General features: G+C 43.9%; 1 protein-coding gene across 1 annotated transcript; it reads right to left on the bottom strand.

The window, feature by feature from the left end:
- Positions 1 to 651: 651 nt before the first annotated feature.
- On the bottom strand, positions 652 to 10,664 carry Pde6h (phosphodiesterase 6H). Its single transcript, XM_021191598.1, has 4 exons — positions 10,594 to 10,664; positions 5,645 to 5,813; positions 2,682 to 2,722; positions 652 to 942 (listed from the first exon to the last, which is right to left on the bottom strand). Exons 2-4 carry the CDS (start codon positions 5,776 to 5,778, stop codon positions 866 to 868), a joined length of 252 nt encoding a protein of 83 aa, XP_021047257.1. The 5' UTR covers positions 5,779 to 5,813; positions 10,594 to 10,664; the 3' UTR covers positions 652 to 865.
- Between the last annotated feature and the right edge of the window lie 10,957 nt (positions 10,665 to 21,621).

Genomic DNA, 21,621 nt, shown 5'->3' with positions numbered 1-21,621 from the left:
GCTACACAGAGAAACCCTGTCTCAGAAAAAACAAACAAAAAACAAAAGCAAACAAACAAACAAACAAAAAAAACTAAGAAGGGAGGACTGTGATGTAAACCATTACAGAATACTATTCTCCAAACATGACATGACTACTGCCATCTTAAAATCAGGACGGCTATGATGTCAGCTGTCATTAAAAGACTGGGCCTTAAAACATCCCTTCATGGAGATCTCTCAAGGGGAGAAGGTGGCACCTGTTTCAGTGGTATAACTGCCTGTAAGTTGCCCCTGCCTTGGAAGTAGCCCCTTACTGGGAGTCTTTGAAGTAATCATAATTAAAGTCACCAATTAAGTGAATTCAACTTGGAATTGTTTCCTGTGTGTCACTGGTGGCCCAGTTGATTCAAAGATGTTTGTTCAGATTTCCCAGGACGTATTACATTGCAGTTTTGTTTTGTTTTTTCTTAAGGGATAGTCTCACCTCTGGCTAGTCTGGAACTCTCTAGGTAGACCAAGCAGATCCATAACAATTCTCTTATCAGACTCTTTCAAATATATTAATGCTATCCTATAATTCTACTACTAACATTGTGAGTGCCCAGCCTACATTTAAACAGATTATGTGAATTATGTGAATGACTTCAAAACAGTAGACAGGAAAAGGTGTAAGGTTGGGGAAACCCCCAAAAACTGCCTTTTTATTCAACATTGAAACTGAGCTACCATGCAGGAAAGAACACGTACCATCACTCATGGGTCAGGACCACATAAGGTCCTTCCAAATACTGGATTTCAAGACTCAGAAAGACCAATTAGGTAAAAACAATGACACCCTCAAGAGCAGCAGTTGCTCTTGAGAGCAGCCAAGCCCCTGGGCTCCTCATATGATCCCGAACTGAGCAAGCTCATGCAGCTCCAGGTGGCTGAACGCTTCCCAGGGACAGATGACCGTGATGTCTGCAAGAGACAGAAGAAGACCTCAGCCAACCTCGCACCGGGGGAGGACCCGCTCCTGTAAGAAGACAAAGACACCCTCTGGACAGTTACACTCCTGCACGCTCCATTGTTGGGGAGGCATGGGCAGTGACCCCACGGCCAGGGAGAATGTAAACAAGCACATGACAAAGACACGCACGCACACACACACAACACACACACACTCACCTGCACACGCATGCGTGCACACAGCAATTTTATTCATGAATGCTAATACCTGAAAGAAATCAAGATGTCCTTCAACAGAATGCCCTTGAAATAGAACTAAATGAGCTATTGTGGCTGGAAAGATCTTTCTGTGGTTTAGATCACTGGCTGCTCTTTCAGAGAGTCTGGGTTCAGTTCCCAGCACCCGTAGAGTAGCTCACACTCATCTGTAATTTCAGTTCCAGATTATCTGACTACCTCCTTTGGCTTCCAATGGCACCAGGCACACACATACATACATACATGTAGGTAAATAAGGATGCACATAAAAGGAAAATAAAGAAAAGAAACATACAATTGAACCCTAAGAAGACACTTAGATAAATATTTCTGAATGGAAAAGGCTAGGATGGGGAAGCTTAGCGCTGTATTATTCTAACTCAATAGCATTTCAGAAAATGTGAATGTAAGACCCAGTCAAAAGTCCAGTGATGTTCGGGGTGTGCGGCTGGGGAAGGAAGGCGTTACCAGGGAGAGATGAGGGGATGTTTAGAATGGTGAAAACAATCTGTATGGCACAATGATGATAGTGACATAACCTTACACAAGCATTAAAACCCTGAGAACCATATGGCACCAATGAGCCTCAAACTATATGTGCTATGGGCTTTTGTTAAAACAGCAAGAATGATTGACAGGTAGCAGCTCATCATACTTGACGGATGTGCCAGACTCAAGCATTGTGTTAATTCCAGGGAACTGTGCGATGGTGACAGGAGTTCTGTGGGCCTTCTGCTAAATTCTTCTAGAAATCTAAAACTTCTTTTTTTTTAAAAAAAAAAAAAAAGCTGTTAATAATTTTAAGTCACTGTCTTATCTAGTGAGGGCAAATATCCAGTCAACTAAAAAGATTGTATCAGATGCACTCAATGTATGCACCCCTATTCCTGGTACTGTGTGCACCCCCTGTTCCTGGTATTATGTGTACCCCCTGTTCCTGGTAGTATGCATACCCCCTGTTCCTGGTATTATATGTACCCCTGTTCCTGGGGCTGTCTGTACCCCTTTCCTGATGCTATGCACACCCCTGTTACTGTGTGTGTACCCCTGTCTCTGGTGCCACAGGACGTGAAGAAGAGGAAGTTGGTGAGTAAATAGTAGGTCCCTGGGCAGACTGGAAGGGCTCTCTAGACCCTGTCTTTTTTCCCAGTTCCTCAAGCTCTGACATTCAGTCTGCCTCAGATTCCTCTTCTGAAAAGACGAAGTTGGAGTGGATCAGCTCTAAGCATCCTACACTGCACAAGCCTACAGCCGGCTGCAGCATGCACTCAGGTTGTATAATAAACCAACAGAAATCATCACCTCAGGCTTATGCTCATTTCTTTTATCAACTTTGCACCTAGGTACCCGCAGATTTAAAATGTTAAATTAAATCACCATCTGTCTTTCTGTCTTCAAAGGATCACATGTCATGGGCGCTGTAATCTTAAACTTTCCCTTGAAGATGGAAACGTCAAAGGCCACTTGCTCAGGCTAAAGGTGTCATAGCTCACCTGTTCCTAGCCCCTCCATGCCTGGGATGTCATCTCCAAACCTGTGCAAAAACCAGATGAGTAGAACAGATAAATATTAGCTGAGACCAGAGGTGAGGGGCCTGAATAGTTACAAAATATATAAAATATCTTGGTGTGACTTTAACTAAGGAGGTGAAAGAGCTGTATGACAAAAACTTCAAGTCTCTGAAGAAAAAAATTAAAGAAGATCTCAAAAAATAGAAAGATCTCCCATGCTCATGGATTGGCAGGATTAATATAGTAAAACTGGCCATCCTGCCGAAAGCAATCTACAGATTCAATGCAATCCCCATCAAAATTCCAACTCAGTTCTTCACTGAATTAGAAAGGGCAATTTGCAAATTCATCTGGAATAATAAAAAGCCTAGGACAGCATAAACTATTCTCAACAATAAAAGAACCTCTAGGGGAATCACCATGCCTGACCTCAAGCTGTACTATAGAGCAATTGTGATAAAAACTGCATGGTACGGGTACAGTGACAGACAGGTAGAACAATGGAACAGAACTGAAGACCCAGAAATGAATCCATACACCTATGGTTACCTGATCTTTGACAAAGGAGCTAAAACCATCCAGTGGAAAAAAGACAGCATTTTCAACAAATGGTGCTGGCACAACTGGCTGTTAGCATGCAGAAGAATACAAATTGATCCATTCTTATCTCCTTGTACAAAGCTCAAGTCTAAGTGGATCAAAGACCTCCACATAAAACCAGAGACACTGAAATATATAGAGGAGAAAGTGGGGGAAAGCCTTGAGGAAATGGGCACAGGGGAAAAATTCCTGAACAGAACAGCAATGGCCTATGCTGTAAGATCAAGAATCAACAAATGGGACTTCATAAAATTGCAAAGTTTCTGTAAGGCAAAAGATACTGTCAATAAGACAAAGAGGCCACCAACAGATTGAGAAATCCTCCCAAGAAACTCTCTTCACAAAGAAGAAGTCCTAAGTGTTTTATTTGAGAAATTTTGTCCACATTGAACTAGAGCCAGATGTCACTCTGTTGGGGGTTCAGTGTGTCCTTAATAGGGAGCAGGGCTGGGAGCTGAACAGAGGGCTGCCTTCAGGCCAGGCAGGCAAGCAAGCACCCTACCAACTGACCCCAAGCTTCATATAAAAATTTGTACTGTGTTGTGTCTATCTGTGTGTGTGTGTGTCTGTGTGTATATCTGTGTGTCTGCATCTGTATGTCTACGCCTGTGTGTCTGCTTGTGTCTGTGTGTGGATGTGTGGCTGTGTGTATCTGTGTGTCTGCTTGTGTCTGTGTGTGTCTGCATGTGTGCCTGTGTGTTTTTGCTTGCATCTCTGTGGGTGTGTCTGCATCTGTGTGTTTGCATCCGTGTGTTTGCTTGTGCCTGTGTGTGCATGTGTCCCTGTGTGTGTCTAAGTGTCGGCTTGTGTCTATGTATGTGTGTCTCTGTGCCTGTGTCTGTGTGTATGTGCACCTGTGTATATGCTTGTGTATGTAGAGGTCAAACAACCACTTTGCTGTGTCACGTCTGCTTTCACCTTTCTGTGGGTGGGATCTAGGGTTCAACTTTGAACACAAGGATGGCCTAATAAGTGCCTTTACCCACAGAACTGTCCTACGAGCCCTCAATCTTCACCTTTATAGATGTCCACTTATAGATATGGCTAAGCAGTAAGACATTGTCATTAGCTAACTAATCTACTGCGTTCCCAGCATCACATTAGGCACAGAGAATTAAGGAAAAAACAAATTTCCTCTGAGTGATCTTAGCCCCAGTGAAAAGACATAGATAAATAAGTGTAATATAAATTAACACAAGCTATGATGGCTGAATGCATCATTAGAGAACACGAAAGTGACAATGTAATTTAAGCTGCAGTAAAAGAGAAGTTAGCATGTGGGGCATGTGTTGAAAATAGGATTTTTTTTTCCAAAGAACGACAGAGTAAAATGGATAACTGAAGAAATAAGACATGAAGATAAACAAACAAACAAATCAAAAATAAAACAAACAAACAACAACAAAAAAACCCCACCAGTGTTTTCTGGAAATGACTAAGGATTCATAATTCCAGGTTAAAACACAGGTTACCTCTGCATAAAAGAACAGAGAATGGGCAGCTGCGCTGGATCAGTGGTTAAGAGCACTCGCTGCTCATGCAGAGGACCTGACTTCTGCTGCCATTATTCGAGTTGGGCAGCTCACTATAGCGTATAAATCCAGTTCCAGAGGATTCAAAGCTCCTTTCGCTGGCTGGTCTGGCACCTGTATTCAAATGCATATACCTNCTGTACTGGATAGCTTTGTGTCAACTTGACACAGCTGGAGTTATCACAGAGAAAGGAGCTTCAGTTGGGGAAATGCCTCCATGAGATCCAGCTCTAAGGCATTTTCTCAATTAGTGATCAAGGGGGGAGGGCCCCTTGTGGGTGGTGCCATCTCTGGGCTGGTAGTCTTGGTTCTATAAGAGAGCAGGCTGAGCAAGCCATGGGAGGCAAGCCAGTAAAGAACATCCCTCCATGGCTTCTGCATCAGCTCCTGCTTTCTGACCTGCTTGAGTTCCAGTCCTGCATCCTTTGGTGATCAACAGCAGTTTGGAAATGTAAGCCAAATAAACCCTTTCCTCCCCAACTTGCTTCTTGGTCATGATGTTGTACAGGAATAGAAACCCTGACTAAGACACCTCCATACAGACATACCACACACACGTAATTAAAATATGTTTTTAAAAATTATTTTTTAAAAGACAGGGCAAGAAAAATCTGGAAGGTCAAGTTAAGGGTCATTCTGAAAAGCTCCGTTTTCCTTTTAAAACTGGTCATTCTCCCCAGGGCTTACAAAGCAAGGGATTTCAGGAATACCGACAGGATGAGCTGGAGAGGAAGATGGAGGGCGTGGCTGACGGATGAGTCTGCGTGGTCGCGCTCAGAAGGCGACAGCCCTGCCTTTCCATCTCCCACTTACCCTTTCACCCCTTTTTTGGGAGGCTTGCTCTTGAACTGTCGAGTCTGCCTCTGCTTGAACTTGGGGGGCCCTTTGCGTGGGGTGGTGGGGCCCTGGCTTGGTGCTGGAGGACTCAAGGAAGGGTTGTCACTCATCTCGGTCCTTGAACGGCTCGTGCTCCGCTTTCAGGCTTGCCGGAGAGTGGAAGGAAATGAAGACCCTCGAGGCAAAAAGACTGTTAGTTATCAGGTATTTGGAGCACTCTAACTCAGAAGCTTGACATTTTGTGTTGCCGCACGCAAGCCGGAGAAGTTATTGTTAGAAAAATGCTGTAAATCAATGAAAGTGTACAGTAGAGTGCAGTGAAAACAATTAAGAGATTTTTGTCGACTAAAAGATTTTGAAAATAAAACAATTAGATATGAGGGTTGGGCCATAGCTCAGTTGCTAGAGTGTTTGCCCAGCACATACAAAGACCTGAGTTCAATTCCCAGCACTGATAAATCAGGCCTGATTGTGCATACCTGTAATCCACACAGTGAGCCAGAAGATCTGAAATTCAAGGTCACCCTTGGCTATATAGCTAATTTGAGGTCAGTTTCAAATACATGAAACCTTGTCTCAAAAAAAAAAAAATCTAGGTAGAGGCCCCCTCAAAAAACAATCCAATATTTAATTATAATGTATTTCCTGTCAAGGAATCCCAGGAAAAAGAGGGAAATTATCTGAAAGCTATGATTATAATATTTATAGATATTTGAAACTTTATATTCTTCATCCAGCTACAGACTAGCCCGCCTCCAAAAGATATTTTCCAAAATGTACTCTTCCTTTTCATTCTTTGCTAAATCCTCAATTAACTCGGAGACTTTTCAGTCAGTTCTGAGGGCGGTAACATGGCCATCCAGACACAAGCATTTCTGGACTGTGGACAATAATGGATACATTCACTGTGGCCTGAAACAAAGTTGCAGAAGTAGAGAGTTGGATGTTGGGTATTGGCTAACCAATGACTTCATTCTCTGGCTCCCTGTCCACCCAGAGAGTCCATCAACCACGTTTCCCTCAGATGTCTTCAACATTGTCTCTAGTGGGAACCATGGGCCTATCTAACACTGCATACCCAGACTAGTTTGGCTGTAGACTTATACCTCACTCTATAAACATAAGCCACAGGGGGAAAAGTTTCCACAGACGGACATACTTCGCTCTATAAACAGAAACCATAGGAAAAAACACTGACAAAGGTAAACATAAAAATTAAAACTCCAAGGCTAGAGAGAGAGCCCAGAGGTTAGGTAAGAGCTCTTGCCGCCCTTGCAGAGGACCAGGGTTCAGCTCCCAGCACCTTCATACAGGCTCACAACTATCTGTAACTCCCAGTTCCAGGGACTCTAACCTCCTCTTCTGTCTGCCAATGGCAGCAGGCATGCACACACAGACACACATGCAGTCCAAACACCCATGAACATAAAGTAAAATAAAAAATAAAATTTTAACTGCTAAGTTTCAACCTAATATTTTTGTTGTTGTTACTATTCCTTTTCTTTCTTGACATTCAAGAAAGTTGACCTTGGGAAGGACGTGTCCCTAAAGCTCCATAGAACTCACAAATAGCCTTAACCCTGTCCTCCAAAGCAACTTGGTCCATGACATAGTGCCTGGGAACCACGCTGCTTAAGATTAACCTTCCACGGATACTGCTGATGCTCTTAGTCTGGCCCTGGCCCTGTCGGGCTTAAACACAGGTATTTACTCCACGCGTCCCCACCTCACTCTGATGCCCTCTGACATCATATACGGGGTTTCCACTTCGTGGTCTTTTCTTTTGGACTCTCAAGGCACTTTGTCTTTCTTCTCTCTCTCATGGCTACCACTCTTGCCTTCCAGTCTGAGAACAGTGCCCGGGAGGAGCTAGACTGTTCTTGCTCTCCTTCCTTTCTGCCTTTATCCTACTGGGATGTCCTTCATGTGTCCCCCTTTTCAGAGTGGAAGAGACATTTCTATAGTCTGGCTACCTGCAGTCGTAGTTGGCATTTAAATGAGTTTGCTGTAAGGACTGTTGGTTGAGTGGTGGACAGTGTGGGGATTCAGGGACCGTCCTGGACTGTTAGTAACGAGATCTGGCCTTGTGAGTTTTCCATCAGACCGCAGAGGGAACAGTAGCTGGCTTCACCTCACAATGCCCTCAGTGGCTTTAGGGAGAACATTGTTAGCTCCTCTAATGACCAAGTCTAATTCCTGTGCAGTGAGCCTTCTCTGCCCCTGTCAACAGGCAAGATTTGTGACTCTCCAAAGTGTGGTTTGGAAAACAGGAGGTGGTGGTGAGCAGCCAAGGGCAGAATCGCTCTCTCTGTGTGTGACCAGTGCCAAAGCCACAGGGTGGGGGTAGGGGTGGAGGTGGGGTGGAGGCAGGGGGTCGGCTGGAGAATTGCTCTCAGATCAAATTCAGATCACACTCTCCAGTTCTTTCAAAATACTAATAAATCATGAATCTTCCATCTCCAAGTCTGGAGAACCTTCTAGAATTAAGATTACCAAATAAATAAATAAATAAATAAATTAGTGAAAATATATTTAAATTTTTATTTTTCAGACATTCAAAATTACCTGGGCATTCTATATTTTATCTGGAAACTTTTTTTAATGGAAACAGTTCAAAATATAAAGGACTAGGTTAACTTTTATTGGTCAAACTCCCGCCTAGAGGTACTAGCAGGAGAAAGAGTGAATTCTTTAGGGTCAACTATACATGTAGTTTTAAATTCCTACTCCACAAAGCTGACCGTGTGGCCTTGACAAACCTCACACTCCTTTCTAGGTCCCATTCCTTAAATTGAATCAAAAAAAATTAAAGGACCCTAATGCAAGTATTGTATCTGATCCAAAATGTTCCAAAGTAGGAAGTCTATACTAGACCCTTGAGAGAACAAGAAACCATGTGAAAAGACATATGTCTTCAACATGTGTCCCCTCTGGAGTCCCCTCTTTCCCAGCTGAGTGCTGAGGGGTCCCCACTCTGCACTGCAGTGAAGACTGTCATTGACCCTCATTGGTGACTCCTTCAAATCCCCAACTATTCATTTATTTGGTCTCTAAATTCTGCTTTAAGAGGCTTTCATTGAATCCCTTAGACTTCTCACGGCATGCCTCAGGAATTAAAAATCTTCATGTTTGCACCTCCTCAGCATCCTCCCGCCTTGGCAAACTCCCTTTTCATGTTTATGTGGCTTTGAAGGTGCACCTTGCACCTCTGCACTCGGACAGTAGTACTCAAGTCTAGTTTTAGGTTTAATGTGCTATGTAAATAGGACTCAGGGGCTGGAAAGATGGCTCGATGCTTAAGAGCATGGACTGCTCTTCCAGAGGACCAGAACCCACATCAGGTGGCTCACAGCCGCCTGTATCACCTGCTACAGGGATATCCAGGGTCCCTGGTCTGAAGTATCCATGGCCTCCAGCCTACACACACACACACACACACACACACACACCTGCTTGTATAAACACATACACACACACTTGCATGTACACACTTGCATGTACACACACACACTTGCATGTACACACACACACTTGCATGTACACACACACACATATACACATACACACACACACACGGAAAACCTGAAAAATGAGGAGTCCTCGCAGACTTCCACAGTTCTCATCAGGCTGACCCTTGGTGTTTGCTCCGTGAAAGACTTCTGCTCTCTGAACTTCATGGGGATGCTTCAGTTTAGAGTAGCTGAGAAACCCAATTGATCCCTACGGAGTTTCTGTAACAGATTTACCCTCTGGGTCTCTGCAAAGCCTTGGGGAAATCAGAACAAATATGACCCTTTCTTTCCTTGGAAGAGAGTCCTATTGGTTATAGACATCACCAAAGGCTAAGCTCCCCTGGCTGTGACTTCTGGAATATGTGTGTGTCATTTCAGTCCTGAAGTCTAATGTGCCCACACTAAATATCAGACTTGGCTTTAGTTCACACTTAGGTTCCTCCGAGTGTCAAGGAATCTGTCCCTGTATGAGAACCTATTTTTCTTTTTTCTTTTTTTTAATGCAATATTCATCCTTCCTGCTTCAGAGATTATGAAACGCTCTTCTGCAGAAAGAAGGGCTGTGCCAAGGCACAGGGTGTTGGGTATCCAATGCAACAATGCTCACTGTGTGGAATTACACAGCTTAACCTTTCATGAGAAATGACCAAAAAACAAAGCCATCGTGGAGGGCTCTCTGATGCGCCTTCATCACCCCAAAACTCCAGATCGCCTCCTCCTCAGCAAAGATAAATAGAAAGATAAACAGACGCATGGTTAGTGAACTGAGAAAAGGAACCAGACAGGGCACTGCCGTTTCTTCCCCTGATAGGTTAGCCCCAGAGATGTTGCCCAGGGTTTCTCCGAGACAGAGAGATTCAAGTTAAAGATCCAAACAAGAGCCAAAAATGAAGCCACTAAAAGACAATCCAGCATGTACCTTGCTTCAGAATAGAGCAAACAAACATTTTGACCTCAGAGGGAGAAGGCAATGTCACCCACACTGCCCTGCGGTCACCCCAATGCTTGCTTTCTCCCCACGCTCACACTGTCCCATCAGTCTCAAGGCCATCCTGGGAGTGAGGAACTATTTGTGCTGTGGTTGCGTAATGCCTCAGATCCATCCTTTTCCAGAAAACTGTTTGCCAGGAAGCCACAAACAGGGAGGGTCCTTCTCGGTACCTTGTGAACAACTTCAGCAATCAAGGTTTGCAGTGAACTGGTAATAACCGCATTTCACACACCAGTCTGTCACATGACATTATGAAAAGGTTTGAGTGTGTTCTGTCCCATGTTCAACCCTTAAACTTAGGTCAGACCCACAAGTCCAGAGTGTTCTCTTCTTGTATGTTCTGTTGTTGTTGTTGTTGTTGTCATTTACAGCCAATCAACCCTCCAACACATTTAGTTAGTTATTATTGTGTTCAGACTTACCACGAGTTAAAATCTCCCAGAGCCAAATGTGTTCCCGTATGTTGTCTAGTCGCTGACACAAAGATCTTTGCATCCTGTGTATATCCCTCCTGTCACTTAAGCCCAGCGTCATAGGCTTAGGGCACCAAACCAGATGCAAGAAAGGGGGGGGGGGAGGTGGGGTGTGACTGAGACAGACTTAGGAGTTGTCTGATAAGGATACTTTTACCAAATGACAGGGGCATCTTCTTGCAGTGAAGACACATTAAATTCACAAATGCATGAAATGTTGATAGTCCAGGGCAGATGCTCAGGTTTTGATTCAATATTATTTTTGTTTCACTCATACTCACACACACACACACACACACACACACACACGTGACATGATTCTTATAAGACTGTACATATCTAGAGAAAGCCAACTCTCATGTCCTCTGCCACTATAAAGATTCTGATCACAGAAATGGTAAAATGGAAGAATACAGAATATCTCTGGTTAAATGGCACTGTGTATGCTTCCTCATAGACATGAAACATAAAGATTATTCATTGAAGCTCGGTGACATTTGATAGGGAATGAGGCCAAGAGATTGCCAAGACCTTAGAACAGGTGACGATTGAAAACCAATCACTAGATCGCACATTTTCATGATTTGTAGGCTGCCATCTGATTACTACAGCTCTTGGCTCAGTCCTCACATGGCATTCAGCTACTAGTATTAATTTGTGTGTTGCCTTACATAAATCTTATGTAGACCTTAGCTCACAGGACACTCAACCTTTTTGATAATTCTATCATACAGAAAATCAGGGACACATTCAAAATTGCTTATAAGGTTGGTATTAGAATCTGGAGCAAGGTGGATACTTTTAACGCCCTGAATATTCAATAGTCTCTTGACTATGTCCTAGCAATGCAGACAAGGAAGGAAATGCATATTTTCTGTTCATTTCTACACTTTGCCTTAGAACTAAAGCACACCTTCCTCAGATTTCTACTTGCTAGAGAACTGAAGTCCTCACGGTGACAAAGATAGAAAGCCATTTGTCCTCCTAAGGCAAGGAAAGATTCTTAACCCACAGCCCCAAGCAGATTACAAGAGGAGCTAAGCAGCTTAAGAGTTGTTTGTGTGCTCTTTGCCAACATTAGAGCCATTCTGACAGCAAAAATTGTTATGTAGACCAAGCAGAGGGTTCAGTCCTGGGCTGGGTCCCTCCTCTCTCCTTGGAGACTCCCTGTCCATTCGCATCTCCAGGAACACGATGCTTAGATGATTACTTGATTTTTTTCACTTCCTGAAATGAATTCACAAAGGCGGTGTGGAGAGCTGTAAGGTGAGTAGGTTCCAGAATGTTGCAGCTCAAAGAGCAGCAGCCTGGAGAGCTGAGTAAGCCATGAAAGTGCTCGCTGTCTCTGCATGAGGGCCTGAGTGCAAATCTCCAAAGCCAGAGAAAACTGGGCGTGGTCGAGTGTGTGTCTGTATCCACAGTACTGCTGGGGGTGGACAGGATGCACACTTGGGTTTGATGGCCACTAGTCAACTTCAGGCTCAGTGAGAGACTCTGACTCAAGGAAATAAAGCAGAGAATGATAGAGCAAGGTACTTGATATCCTCCTCTGGGCTCTATGCCCATAGGCGTGCATGCTCACACAAACACACATGTGCTAACAACACACACACACACACACACACACACACACACACACACACACACACGCTCGGACAGTACTTCCCAGACTCCCGATAGAGTATGTTGGCATTTTGTCTAAGCTCTGCCCCACAGTTACCTAGCAACAGCCAGGTGTGCCTGACTCACTATAAAAGGGGCTGCTTGGCCCCTCCTCCCTCTCTTGCTCTCTTGCTCTCTTGCTCTAGTTCTGTCCTTTTGCCCCTTACTCCCCCTCTCCCCATTCCATTCCTGCCTCTCTCCCCATGTGCTCATGGCTGGCCTCTACTCCTCTACTTTCTCTCTCTCTCTCTCTCTCTCTCTCTCTCTCTCTCTCTCTCTCTCTCTCTCTTTCTCTCTCTCTCTCTCTCTCTCTCTCTCTCTCTCTCTCTCTCTCTCTGCCTTTCTCTGTCTCTACTACCCTCTCAACTCCCCCTCCCCATGACCTGAATAAACTCTGTTCTATACTATACCATCTTGCGACTGGTCTCTCAGGGGGAAGGGATGCCTCAGCAGGGGCCCTCGGAGGCACCCGCTTCCTCCACACCTGACTGCACCTCTACCAAATGTGTTCCTTCTCTCCTTATCTTTTTATAAAACACAACAGGATGAGCTTCAGTGCCTGTGGCCGACTTACTGAGTCCACCTGCATAATGTCAAGGCCTACACTGACCTGTTAGCATGTTAACACTTGAGAAGTGTTGTCCCAGGCCTGTTAACGGGCTCAGATGCAGCACTTGTTGCTCTGTGTGAAGACAGTCACCTTTCAGAGTCACCATCTCCTCATCTGTAAAAGAAATGGTTGACAGTGGCAGGATTGTCCATCCAACACTCTTAGGACAGCCTGTGGCCATAGGGGAGGATACACAACTGATATTTTCTTCTAGCTTAACTCTTTAACTCTGCTGTGGACTTTTCACTTTTCAGTGGTGGGTTTTTAATAGTGAAAGTGTAAAATCCAGTAGGAAGTTCCAGAGCTTCTGAATGGCTGTTCTAGCTCAGAATGGCTGTTCTAGCTCAGAATGGCTGTTCTAACCACATAGAAGCCTGTTGAAATGGGTGAACTTTGGGTCTGGTTTAATTTTGGTGTGTGAACTTTTTTCTTGATAAACAACAAATAATGTTTTAATTAAAAAATAAAAACAGAGGCTAGAGAGATGGCTTAGTGGTTAAGAGCACTTGACAGCTCTTCCAGAGGTCCTGAGATCAATTCCTAGAAACTACATGATGGCTCACAACCATCTGTAATGGGATCTGATGACCTCTTCTGGTGTGTCTGTGTGCTCATATAAATAAGATAAATAAATCTAAAAATTAAAAAAAAATACATTGATAAATCATAAATACATTAATAAACAGATAGATAGATAGATAGATAGATAGATAGATAGATAGATAGATAGTTTGAGAGCCAGCAGACCCGCAGCAAGCCTTGGGACCCCACGAACAATATGGCTGTAAAGTTCCTGTATTTTCTTTTTGCTTTGTGGATCCTGACCTGTGTTTGGGAACATGCAGCAAACAAAACACTCCAAAAGCAGTGAATATATCTCTCCAAAAGTCCATCTCTCTAGACAAACAGGCAGGATGAATGCAGCCCAGCATGACAGAAAATATGTAAATATAATCTCTATTGCCATCAAACATTGTGGCAATGAGACTTCAGGAAGAAGGAGAGGAGGACCCACGCTCTGTCCTGGCTCAGCTTCTTTCCCATCTAGCCCATCTTCATGGGCCCTCTTTTTCCTTCACCTAACGGTGAAGTAACGCTTAAGTGAAATTTTTATTTTATTTTTTTACATCCAGTAAGCAATAATAAAGAATCTATAGAAGGAAATTTAAAAATATGATGCATATTTTAGACTAAAAAAAGTAAAATAAAATAAAATATATTTAATGTGTAAGCTGAGCCACAGGACACAGAACCAAGGAGGTTAAAATTGGGCTGTAGAAATGAGTCCACGTGAAGAAAGCTGGGGAATTCATCAAGACAGCTTAACATACACTCATAGAGTTGTGAGACCAAGGGACGCAGCACTGTCAGCATCTGTGAAGGAAAGAGAACAAAGAACGGGATAGAAAGGGAGTGAAGGCCTGGGGGACAATCTCACAGCCTGGGTAACAGACAACAGGCTGGATTCAAGAGCCTTGTAATCCCCAACAGACTAAACCCAAAGAAACCAAAGTAGATCACGCCCAGATCCCAGAAGTGTCAGGAGGCTGTCTTCCAAAACTAAAAAATAGAGGAAGCAAAACACCTTCCCGTTAGGGAGCAAACACCTCCGATAACAGTGGGGTTTTGTTGGAAACCAGAAGGTCACAGACTTCACATTTTTAACGAGAAGACTAGCAACCTTAAATTCTATATGGAATGAATGTATCCTTCTGAGCTAAGGGGATATAGAGACACTGAGGCAAAGAACAGTTAAGCATACGGGTAACCAAAAACTGTGTATGCTGGGCTCTGAGACTCATCATACAAACCACTCAGACAATGATCTCGGTCAAACAGGGCTGCTTTACTGAACGCACACCCAAGACTAATGGACCAGAGACACAGTGCAGATTCAGGGGCTGAACCCCTAGCCAGAATTCTACAGAAATCCACAAACATTTGTTCCAAGTTACTACCCCAACTAAGACTTAGGGATAGGAGACTTCCTTAGGAACATATCTTTGTTGTACAGTTATCCTATTCTCATTGATTGGGATATTCCACTGTAGTGGGGGACTTGCCTTACCTAACATTCATGTCTTAACTTGTCGGGACATCAGGTACCCATGTAAATGTCCCTTTCTTCCAAGTAGGATGTTAATTCCGAGGGGGTCTTGGGAAGTTAAAACTTTTTTAGATCCCGACTCAGAATGGAGGTCTTATTCCAAATGGCTTCTTATATTGGTATAGGTGTCTCTTTTATGTTAGGGTCTATCCCAGGGACAGACGCAGGTGCAGGAAGTGCTACTGGGGGGTTGGTTCTGATCCAAGCTTATTGTGGCTAACTGTGCAAAGCAGTTCTAACTGACTTCTAGTGTGATTGGTTTCCAGGAACACCAAAGCACAGAGCATAACAAAGTATCCAATCAACTCAGGCTTGAGAAAGTTTCCTAGTAACATCAGTAACCCATCAAAATGGCTGGCTAGACAAGCATCCTTTACCCAGACCTTAAATATTAAAAGAATAACTGAAGTCACTCGTCAAAATAAAAAAGAAGTGAGGAGGCAGAGGCAGGCGGATTTCTGAGTTCAAGGCCAGCCTGGTCTACAAAGTGAGTTCCAGGACAGCCAGAGCTACACAGAGAAACCCTGTCTCAAAAANCAAAAAAAAAAAAAAAAAAAGTGAGAACAGAGGGGATTTGGGAATACTGGGGAAGAAAGGAGCAAGAGCAAGGGAGCATGTTCAAAGGGAATTGTGGGAGGTACGGAGCTCTGCCTCCCTCAGCAAGGCTAGGTGGAGTGAAAAGCCATTGCTGGGACACTGAGATTGTTTAAGGAGCCCTTTGCTCTCAAGTATTTAAGGAATGCACCCATTGTTTTCTGTGCAAAGCGCTGCTCCTTCTTTTTCCTTATGAGTCTGTGTCTCCTGAGTCTCAGCTTGTTGGAGAAGGCTGGGGTAACTTTAGTTTTTTAAAATATTTATATATTTTAAAATATTAATATTTAAATATTAATGTTGGTTCTTAAATGCTTTAACCTCTCTTATAGCCAAACACCAACCAGAGGTAGTGGAAAAGAAAGGATATGGGACAAAGGGACCTGCTTAGAAAGGTTCTTTGGAGCAACTCCCATCTGTGTTGTCTGGAAATTGGCAGTTCAGTTCACTGGTTAGAAACACTTCATGGAGCTAGAGAAAGTACCCAAGGAGCTGAAGGGGTCTGCAATCCTAGAGGTGGAACAACAATATGAACTAACCAGTACCCCCAGAGTTCATGTCTCTAGCTGCATATGTAGCAGAAGATGGCCTATTCAGCCATAATTGGGAAGGGAAGCCCCTGGGTCTTGTAAACTTTATATGCCCCAGTACAGAGGAATGCCAGGGCCAAGAAGTGGGAGTGGGTGGGTAGGGGAGCAGGGCGGGGGGAGGGTATAGGGAAAGAAAGAAACTCTTCATGGATACACCAGCAGTCTAGTTCGGTAGAGTCCGGTTAGCAACAACACTGACACGACCTAGCAGAGACAGCTAGGCCTCAGGCTCAGCTCGAGTCAGGAGGAGGGACCAGCAGGAACATCAGGAGAAACTCTCAGCTGGGCCTCTCTCAGAGAAGGGAAGATTTTGTGAAGATTGGAGATCCACAAGCGTTGCACAGCTAGGTGTACCAGCAAGCCAAGCTCTCTCCATCATTCTGTGGAGTCCTATTTGTACCCTCCAAACATCACATGTCCATCACCTGTCTTGCCTCAGCAGCTGCATCCAATCACCCCGAGTCCTTGGAGGCGGCAACAAACTGCAGCACACCACCAGAAGTTTTTGGTGTGTCTCTCCCTATGGCGCCCTGACAAATGCACCTCAACTACACAATACAAGGTGGACCAATACATGCATGTTGTTATCAAAGAATCTGTTGTCATGTGTCCTTTCACGTGCTTGCTTTAGCAGAACATCCTCTCCCCTGTGTCTGCTCCAGCTGACCATTCCTTTACAAGTCTGCCTTAGTCTTTCACCTGTGCCCACTTTAACGAAATGTTCCTTTTGCCCCAGCAAAACACCATCCAACCAACTTCCCAAAGAACCCCGAAGTTTCCACTTCAAGCTGTCCCACTGGCAGCCATACGTGCTATCTCTGTTGGATGGAATTATTCTACACATCACATCATTGGTCATTGGTTAGTGTCATTTTAGAAGTCTTCAGGTGATGTTTTATGTGATCTATCACCCAGGTACTGAGGCCAGGACTCTAAGCAAGGTGACCAATCAGTATAGAATTCCTCTAAGAGGGTTTTGGATGGGCAATCATCAATGATTTTGTATCAAGAAGTAAAACTGACATGAATATCATTAGCCAAAACACAAAAAAGAAAGACAAGGAGAAGTGTGTGGGGGTGGGAAGACTATTGATGGTTATAATGTATATGATTCACATTGTATTAAAATATCTATACTCTCTTGTTTCACTGGTAACATTCTAGCAAGTCAGAACTCCAGCCCTAGAAAATAAACCAGAGGTTGAACAAAGTAGTCAGTACTGCAGATGGAAAACAAAAGGGACATTTTGAGGGATAGAGAACCCGGTACCTGATGTATAACTGATGTACATACCAAGAAAAGTATACCACAAAGAAAGAATTATAATTTTGTTCCTTTAAAAGTAAATGTAGCAAGTCTGAGTTTTAATCTATGTGCCATACATTTGTAATCTTCATAACTTTTGCTCCTTTCTGACAGAAGAAGAATTGTTGATTCAGTGTGGGGAAGTCATTACAGGGCAGGTAACAAGTAATTAAAGGATTAGCTGCACTGTAAGATGCTTAACTTCAGGGCTAATCTCTGAGCTCTCTTTGGTGTTTCTGAAAATATCCATGCAAACACGGGTTCAATCCATGTTTCCTTCTGTTTGGAGTCCCCTAGACAGGGTTTCCCGCTTTTACAAATGCACACAGAGCCCAAGGAAGCATTCTAAACACAAAGGAGAAGCCTACAGCCTGGGTCCCTCTTTCCACAGTGTCCCACATTTTGATTAACCAGAATAGAAATTTACACCTTGAAAATGGGAAACTTGTTGCTTTGAATGTAATATCCTTTTCTAGAAAAGAGAGAGTAGAGAGTACATCAGAAGTCCTTCCATGAGGCCTGATTTCCCAAAGCACCAAAATCAGAATAGATGACAAAAAAAAAAAAAAAAAAAAAAAAACCTCTGAAATGTACAAACCAGTGCCTTTAGTGGGTCTATAGACAAAAATGCTTAGCACATCAAATATAGCAGAACATGTAAAGAATAGTACATGGATGTGTTGGCATCTAGTCCAGGCTCCACCCCACAGTTACCTGGCAACAGCCAGATATGCCTGACTCACTATAAAAGGGGCTGCTTGCCCTCTCCTCTCTCTCTTGCTCTCTTGCTCTCTTTCTCTGCTCCTCTGGCTCCTGCCTCCTTTCTCCCCCTCCCACTCCCCCTCTCTCTCCACAGGCTCCTGACAGACCTCTACTTGGCTAGGCTACTCCTCCCCACCCTCTGCCTTTATTTCAACTCCTCTCCCCATGCTCTGAGTAACCTCTATTCTAAAGTATACCATCATTAGGCTGGTCCCTCAGGGGAAAGGGATGCCTCAGCTTGGGCCCACTGAGGCACCCTCTTCCCCCGCACCTTACCTCGCCTCCACTAAACATATCCCTGGCCTTCTCTATCATTTTATAAAACATACTACGATGAACAAGGGGATTGATTGAAATCAATCCATGTAATTCATTCTATTAACAGAGCAAAGAAGAAAACTGAAGTGCTCTATCCATTGATGAAGTAAGCACCTCGGGGGCAGATAACAAACAGGCAAGGGTGTGTGGGAACAGCCATACACATCCTTATGCACTGCTTATCAGGAGGCCTCAAGGATCCCAAAACAAGAGTGGCTCTCGCCATTTCTCTTGGTCACCCACCAGAACTATATGGTAAGACCCTAAAGCTGAAGACATCCTGTGCCCTGATTGTCAGAGTTAAAGAACTCAAACTAGAACTGAGCTGGTGCTTGCTTTTCATAATTGAAGGCGATATCAGGCTGCTGGAGTTTGGGGGAGGAGGTCACTGTGGTCTTACCCAGCTGTGACCCCTACAGCTTCCAATATCAAACCAAGAGACAAGGTGTAGCAGAATCGTAGCAGAATCATTGTATCTGGCGTGAATTTTAAGTGACTGCGCCTAGGCTTTGAAGAAGCTTTTGGCTAGTAATTGTCATCAGAGATTTTATGGGGTTGTTCTCTTCTTTAGGGATTCTCTCAGCCTTTGCATAACTTAGAGACAAGCACGACCAACCAGGACACCTCCTGTGACTGACTATTGCTTAAGGTGATGACAGAGGCTTTGGTATTCAGAAATTGACTTGCTAAAGATGCCTTTTGTACAATAAAGAGGCTCTGCAACACGGGGTTGGCATTCAGTCCTTGAGAGGCTGAACACCAGCCACCATCACAGCCACTACCACACCCACCACCACACCCACCACCACAATCAAGCCTCTCTCATAACCCAGAACACCCGACAGAGGGCACGGCTTTCCCACTGATTTAATTGTGGCCCAACTGTTATGAAAATGAGTAGCTACTTTCTAATTGAATTCCAGGCCCAGTCCACAGAAAGGAACTCATGTTTGGTACTGTAAACCCGATTTTAAAAGTTCTTGACTGGAGTGGTCTTAGGCCCTAGGGGAAATTTACGGCTGTTCTACAGACTAGAAATGACATCAAACTGCCTTCTAGACACCTGAGTGTGTTAGGCAAATGCTAATCTCAGCCTTAATGAGAGGAATTTCTCTTTCCAGTAAACAGCAGTGAATACAGCGACTCCTTTCTGCCCACAGTTCTGAAAACAAGGGACAACTGAATATTCTGCCCTAAACAGGACATGTATACCACTGGTGTCAATTCCTTCCAATCCCCTTCATGGACTGATGGAGAGTTTAAGAGCCTGATCATAGGGAAATGGGCTATGACATGATCTTCTGGGGATGAAAGCAGCCGAGGTTGCCTGAACTGGCCCAGCATAAGACTGGCACTGTCAACAGCCAGCTATTCATGAGAGAGGGGCTCACAGGACCCTACCCTTTACTACTAAGCTATCAGATACCGGTGAATTTGGGCGGGGGCAGTGGTGGCATTTGAGGAAGTCATTATGCTTCAGATGTGTGTGCACTGGGAAACATCAGGCTCCATGGGACAGTGTTGTATCTCTGGTCACCCAGATATCTTGAATTAAATTCAATGAGTCACAAAACAAAACAAACACTATTAATATCAGAAAGATATGTTTAGGGAGGAGGAAGGCCTCTTGGGTGTGGGAATAAGAGGGGGTGGAGGGAAGCGTGCTCTGAATGCATTATTGACGTGTAGGAAAGAGTCCAGAAACAAATTAAGATAGTAAAAAATATTTGGCAAAATCCCAAAGCCCTCTATGATTAAAAAGCAAACCAAAGAAAGCAAGCAAAACAGCAGCAAAAACTCCCAGCAAAACCAGGGAAGAAGCATTGCGAAACGGTTCTTCAGATCAAAGAAGCCCTGGAGAATGAATCCAGGCAAACAAACCCTCTCACACAGATGGACAGAATGAGTTTTTGACCAAAGCGCAAAAGCAAGGCCATGGCGGAGGTCATCCCCTCTAAGACATCATGCTGGAGGGTGGATGCCGTGCTTACAGAGACACGTGCATCTCCTCTAAGACGTCGTGCTGGAGGGTGGACGCCATGCTTACAGAGACGCAGAAAACAAAAGCACTATTAAAAAAAGATGTTAGTTTAAATTTCACACACGTTCTGTGCTCAAAATTTCACACCTACCCCTCGAATCCTGTACAAGAATCTGCTCAAAATGTATCACAGACATAAATGTACAACTATGAGAAAATCATTTCAAAATTATTTTTTATTTTTTTAGATTAATATGATTGCATCATTTCCCTCCTGCCTTTCCTCCCTTCAAACTGTCCCCTATACCTCTCCTTTCTCTTTTTCAAATTCATGCCTTTGCTTTTCATTAGTTGTTGTTACACACACACACACACACACACACACACACACACACACACCTTCTATAAACAAATATAGCAAAAGATCTTCAGGACACTGAACTTTGTAAAGCAGTCTCGGCCTGCCAGTTAGCAGACCAACCATAGCCACAGAAAGTGATCTCTTTGACCTCATTAAAGTTAGAAATGCTGGCTCTGTTTAAAACAAACAACCTTGATGATTTAAAGACAGATGGCACTGGGAGAGAATTATGCCAACTACGTGCTCAACAGGAGACAGGTTCCTAGAAAAGATAAAGAGCTCTTAGTCAGATATGATGGCACACAGTTTTAGCTCCTGCACTTGGGGAATAGAAACAAGGTGGCTGGCATTTAAGGTCTTTGACCATGTAGCATCTGTGAGACCAGTCTAAGTGAAGAGAGCCTTTGTCCCACACAACAATAACCAATCTCCTCTTGAAAATTCAGTATTAAATAACTAAGTAATCAATCCCACTTAGAAGGGGGAACAAAATAATCATGGGAGGCACACAGAGGAGGGGACTTGGTGGGAGAGGGAAGGGGAAAGAAGGGTCAGGATCAGGTATTGCAGGGTAGGGGGGAGACAGGAGAGAAGAAGCCCAGAGGGCCAGGAGAATGAATGAAAATATGCAGCTGAGGGGGCTGGGGGGAACCTCTAGAAGTTCCAAAGATCTAGTATGGGGGAGGCTC

Source organism: Mus pahari, chromosome 2 (assembly GCF_900095145.1).
Source record: "Mus pahari chromosome 2, PAHARI_EIJ_v1.1, whole genome shotgun sequence".
NCBI lineage: Eukaryota > Metazoa > Chordata > Mammalia > Rodentia > Muridae > Mus > Mus pahari.
This window is presented reverse-complemented; position numbering and strand designations above follow the sequence as displayed.

Excerpts from the sequence above, each read along its gene's own strand:
- Pde6h (XM_021191598.1), bottom strand. The coding sequence starts at position 5,778 with ATGAGTGACAACCCTTCCTTGAGTCCTCCAGCACCAAGCCAGGGCCCC. Across the intron at positions 2,723-5,644 it reads CCCAAAAAAGGGGTGAAAGG|GTTTGGAGATGACATCCCAG; the intron begins GTAAGTGGGAGA and ends GTTTTTGCACAG. Across the intron at positions 943-2,681 it reads CATGGAGGGGCTAGGAACAG|ACATCACGGTCATCTGTCCC; the intron begins GTGAGCTATGAC and ends TGTCTCTTGCAG.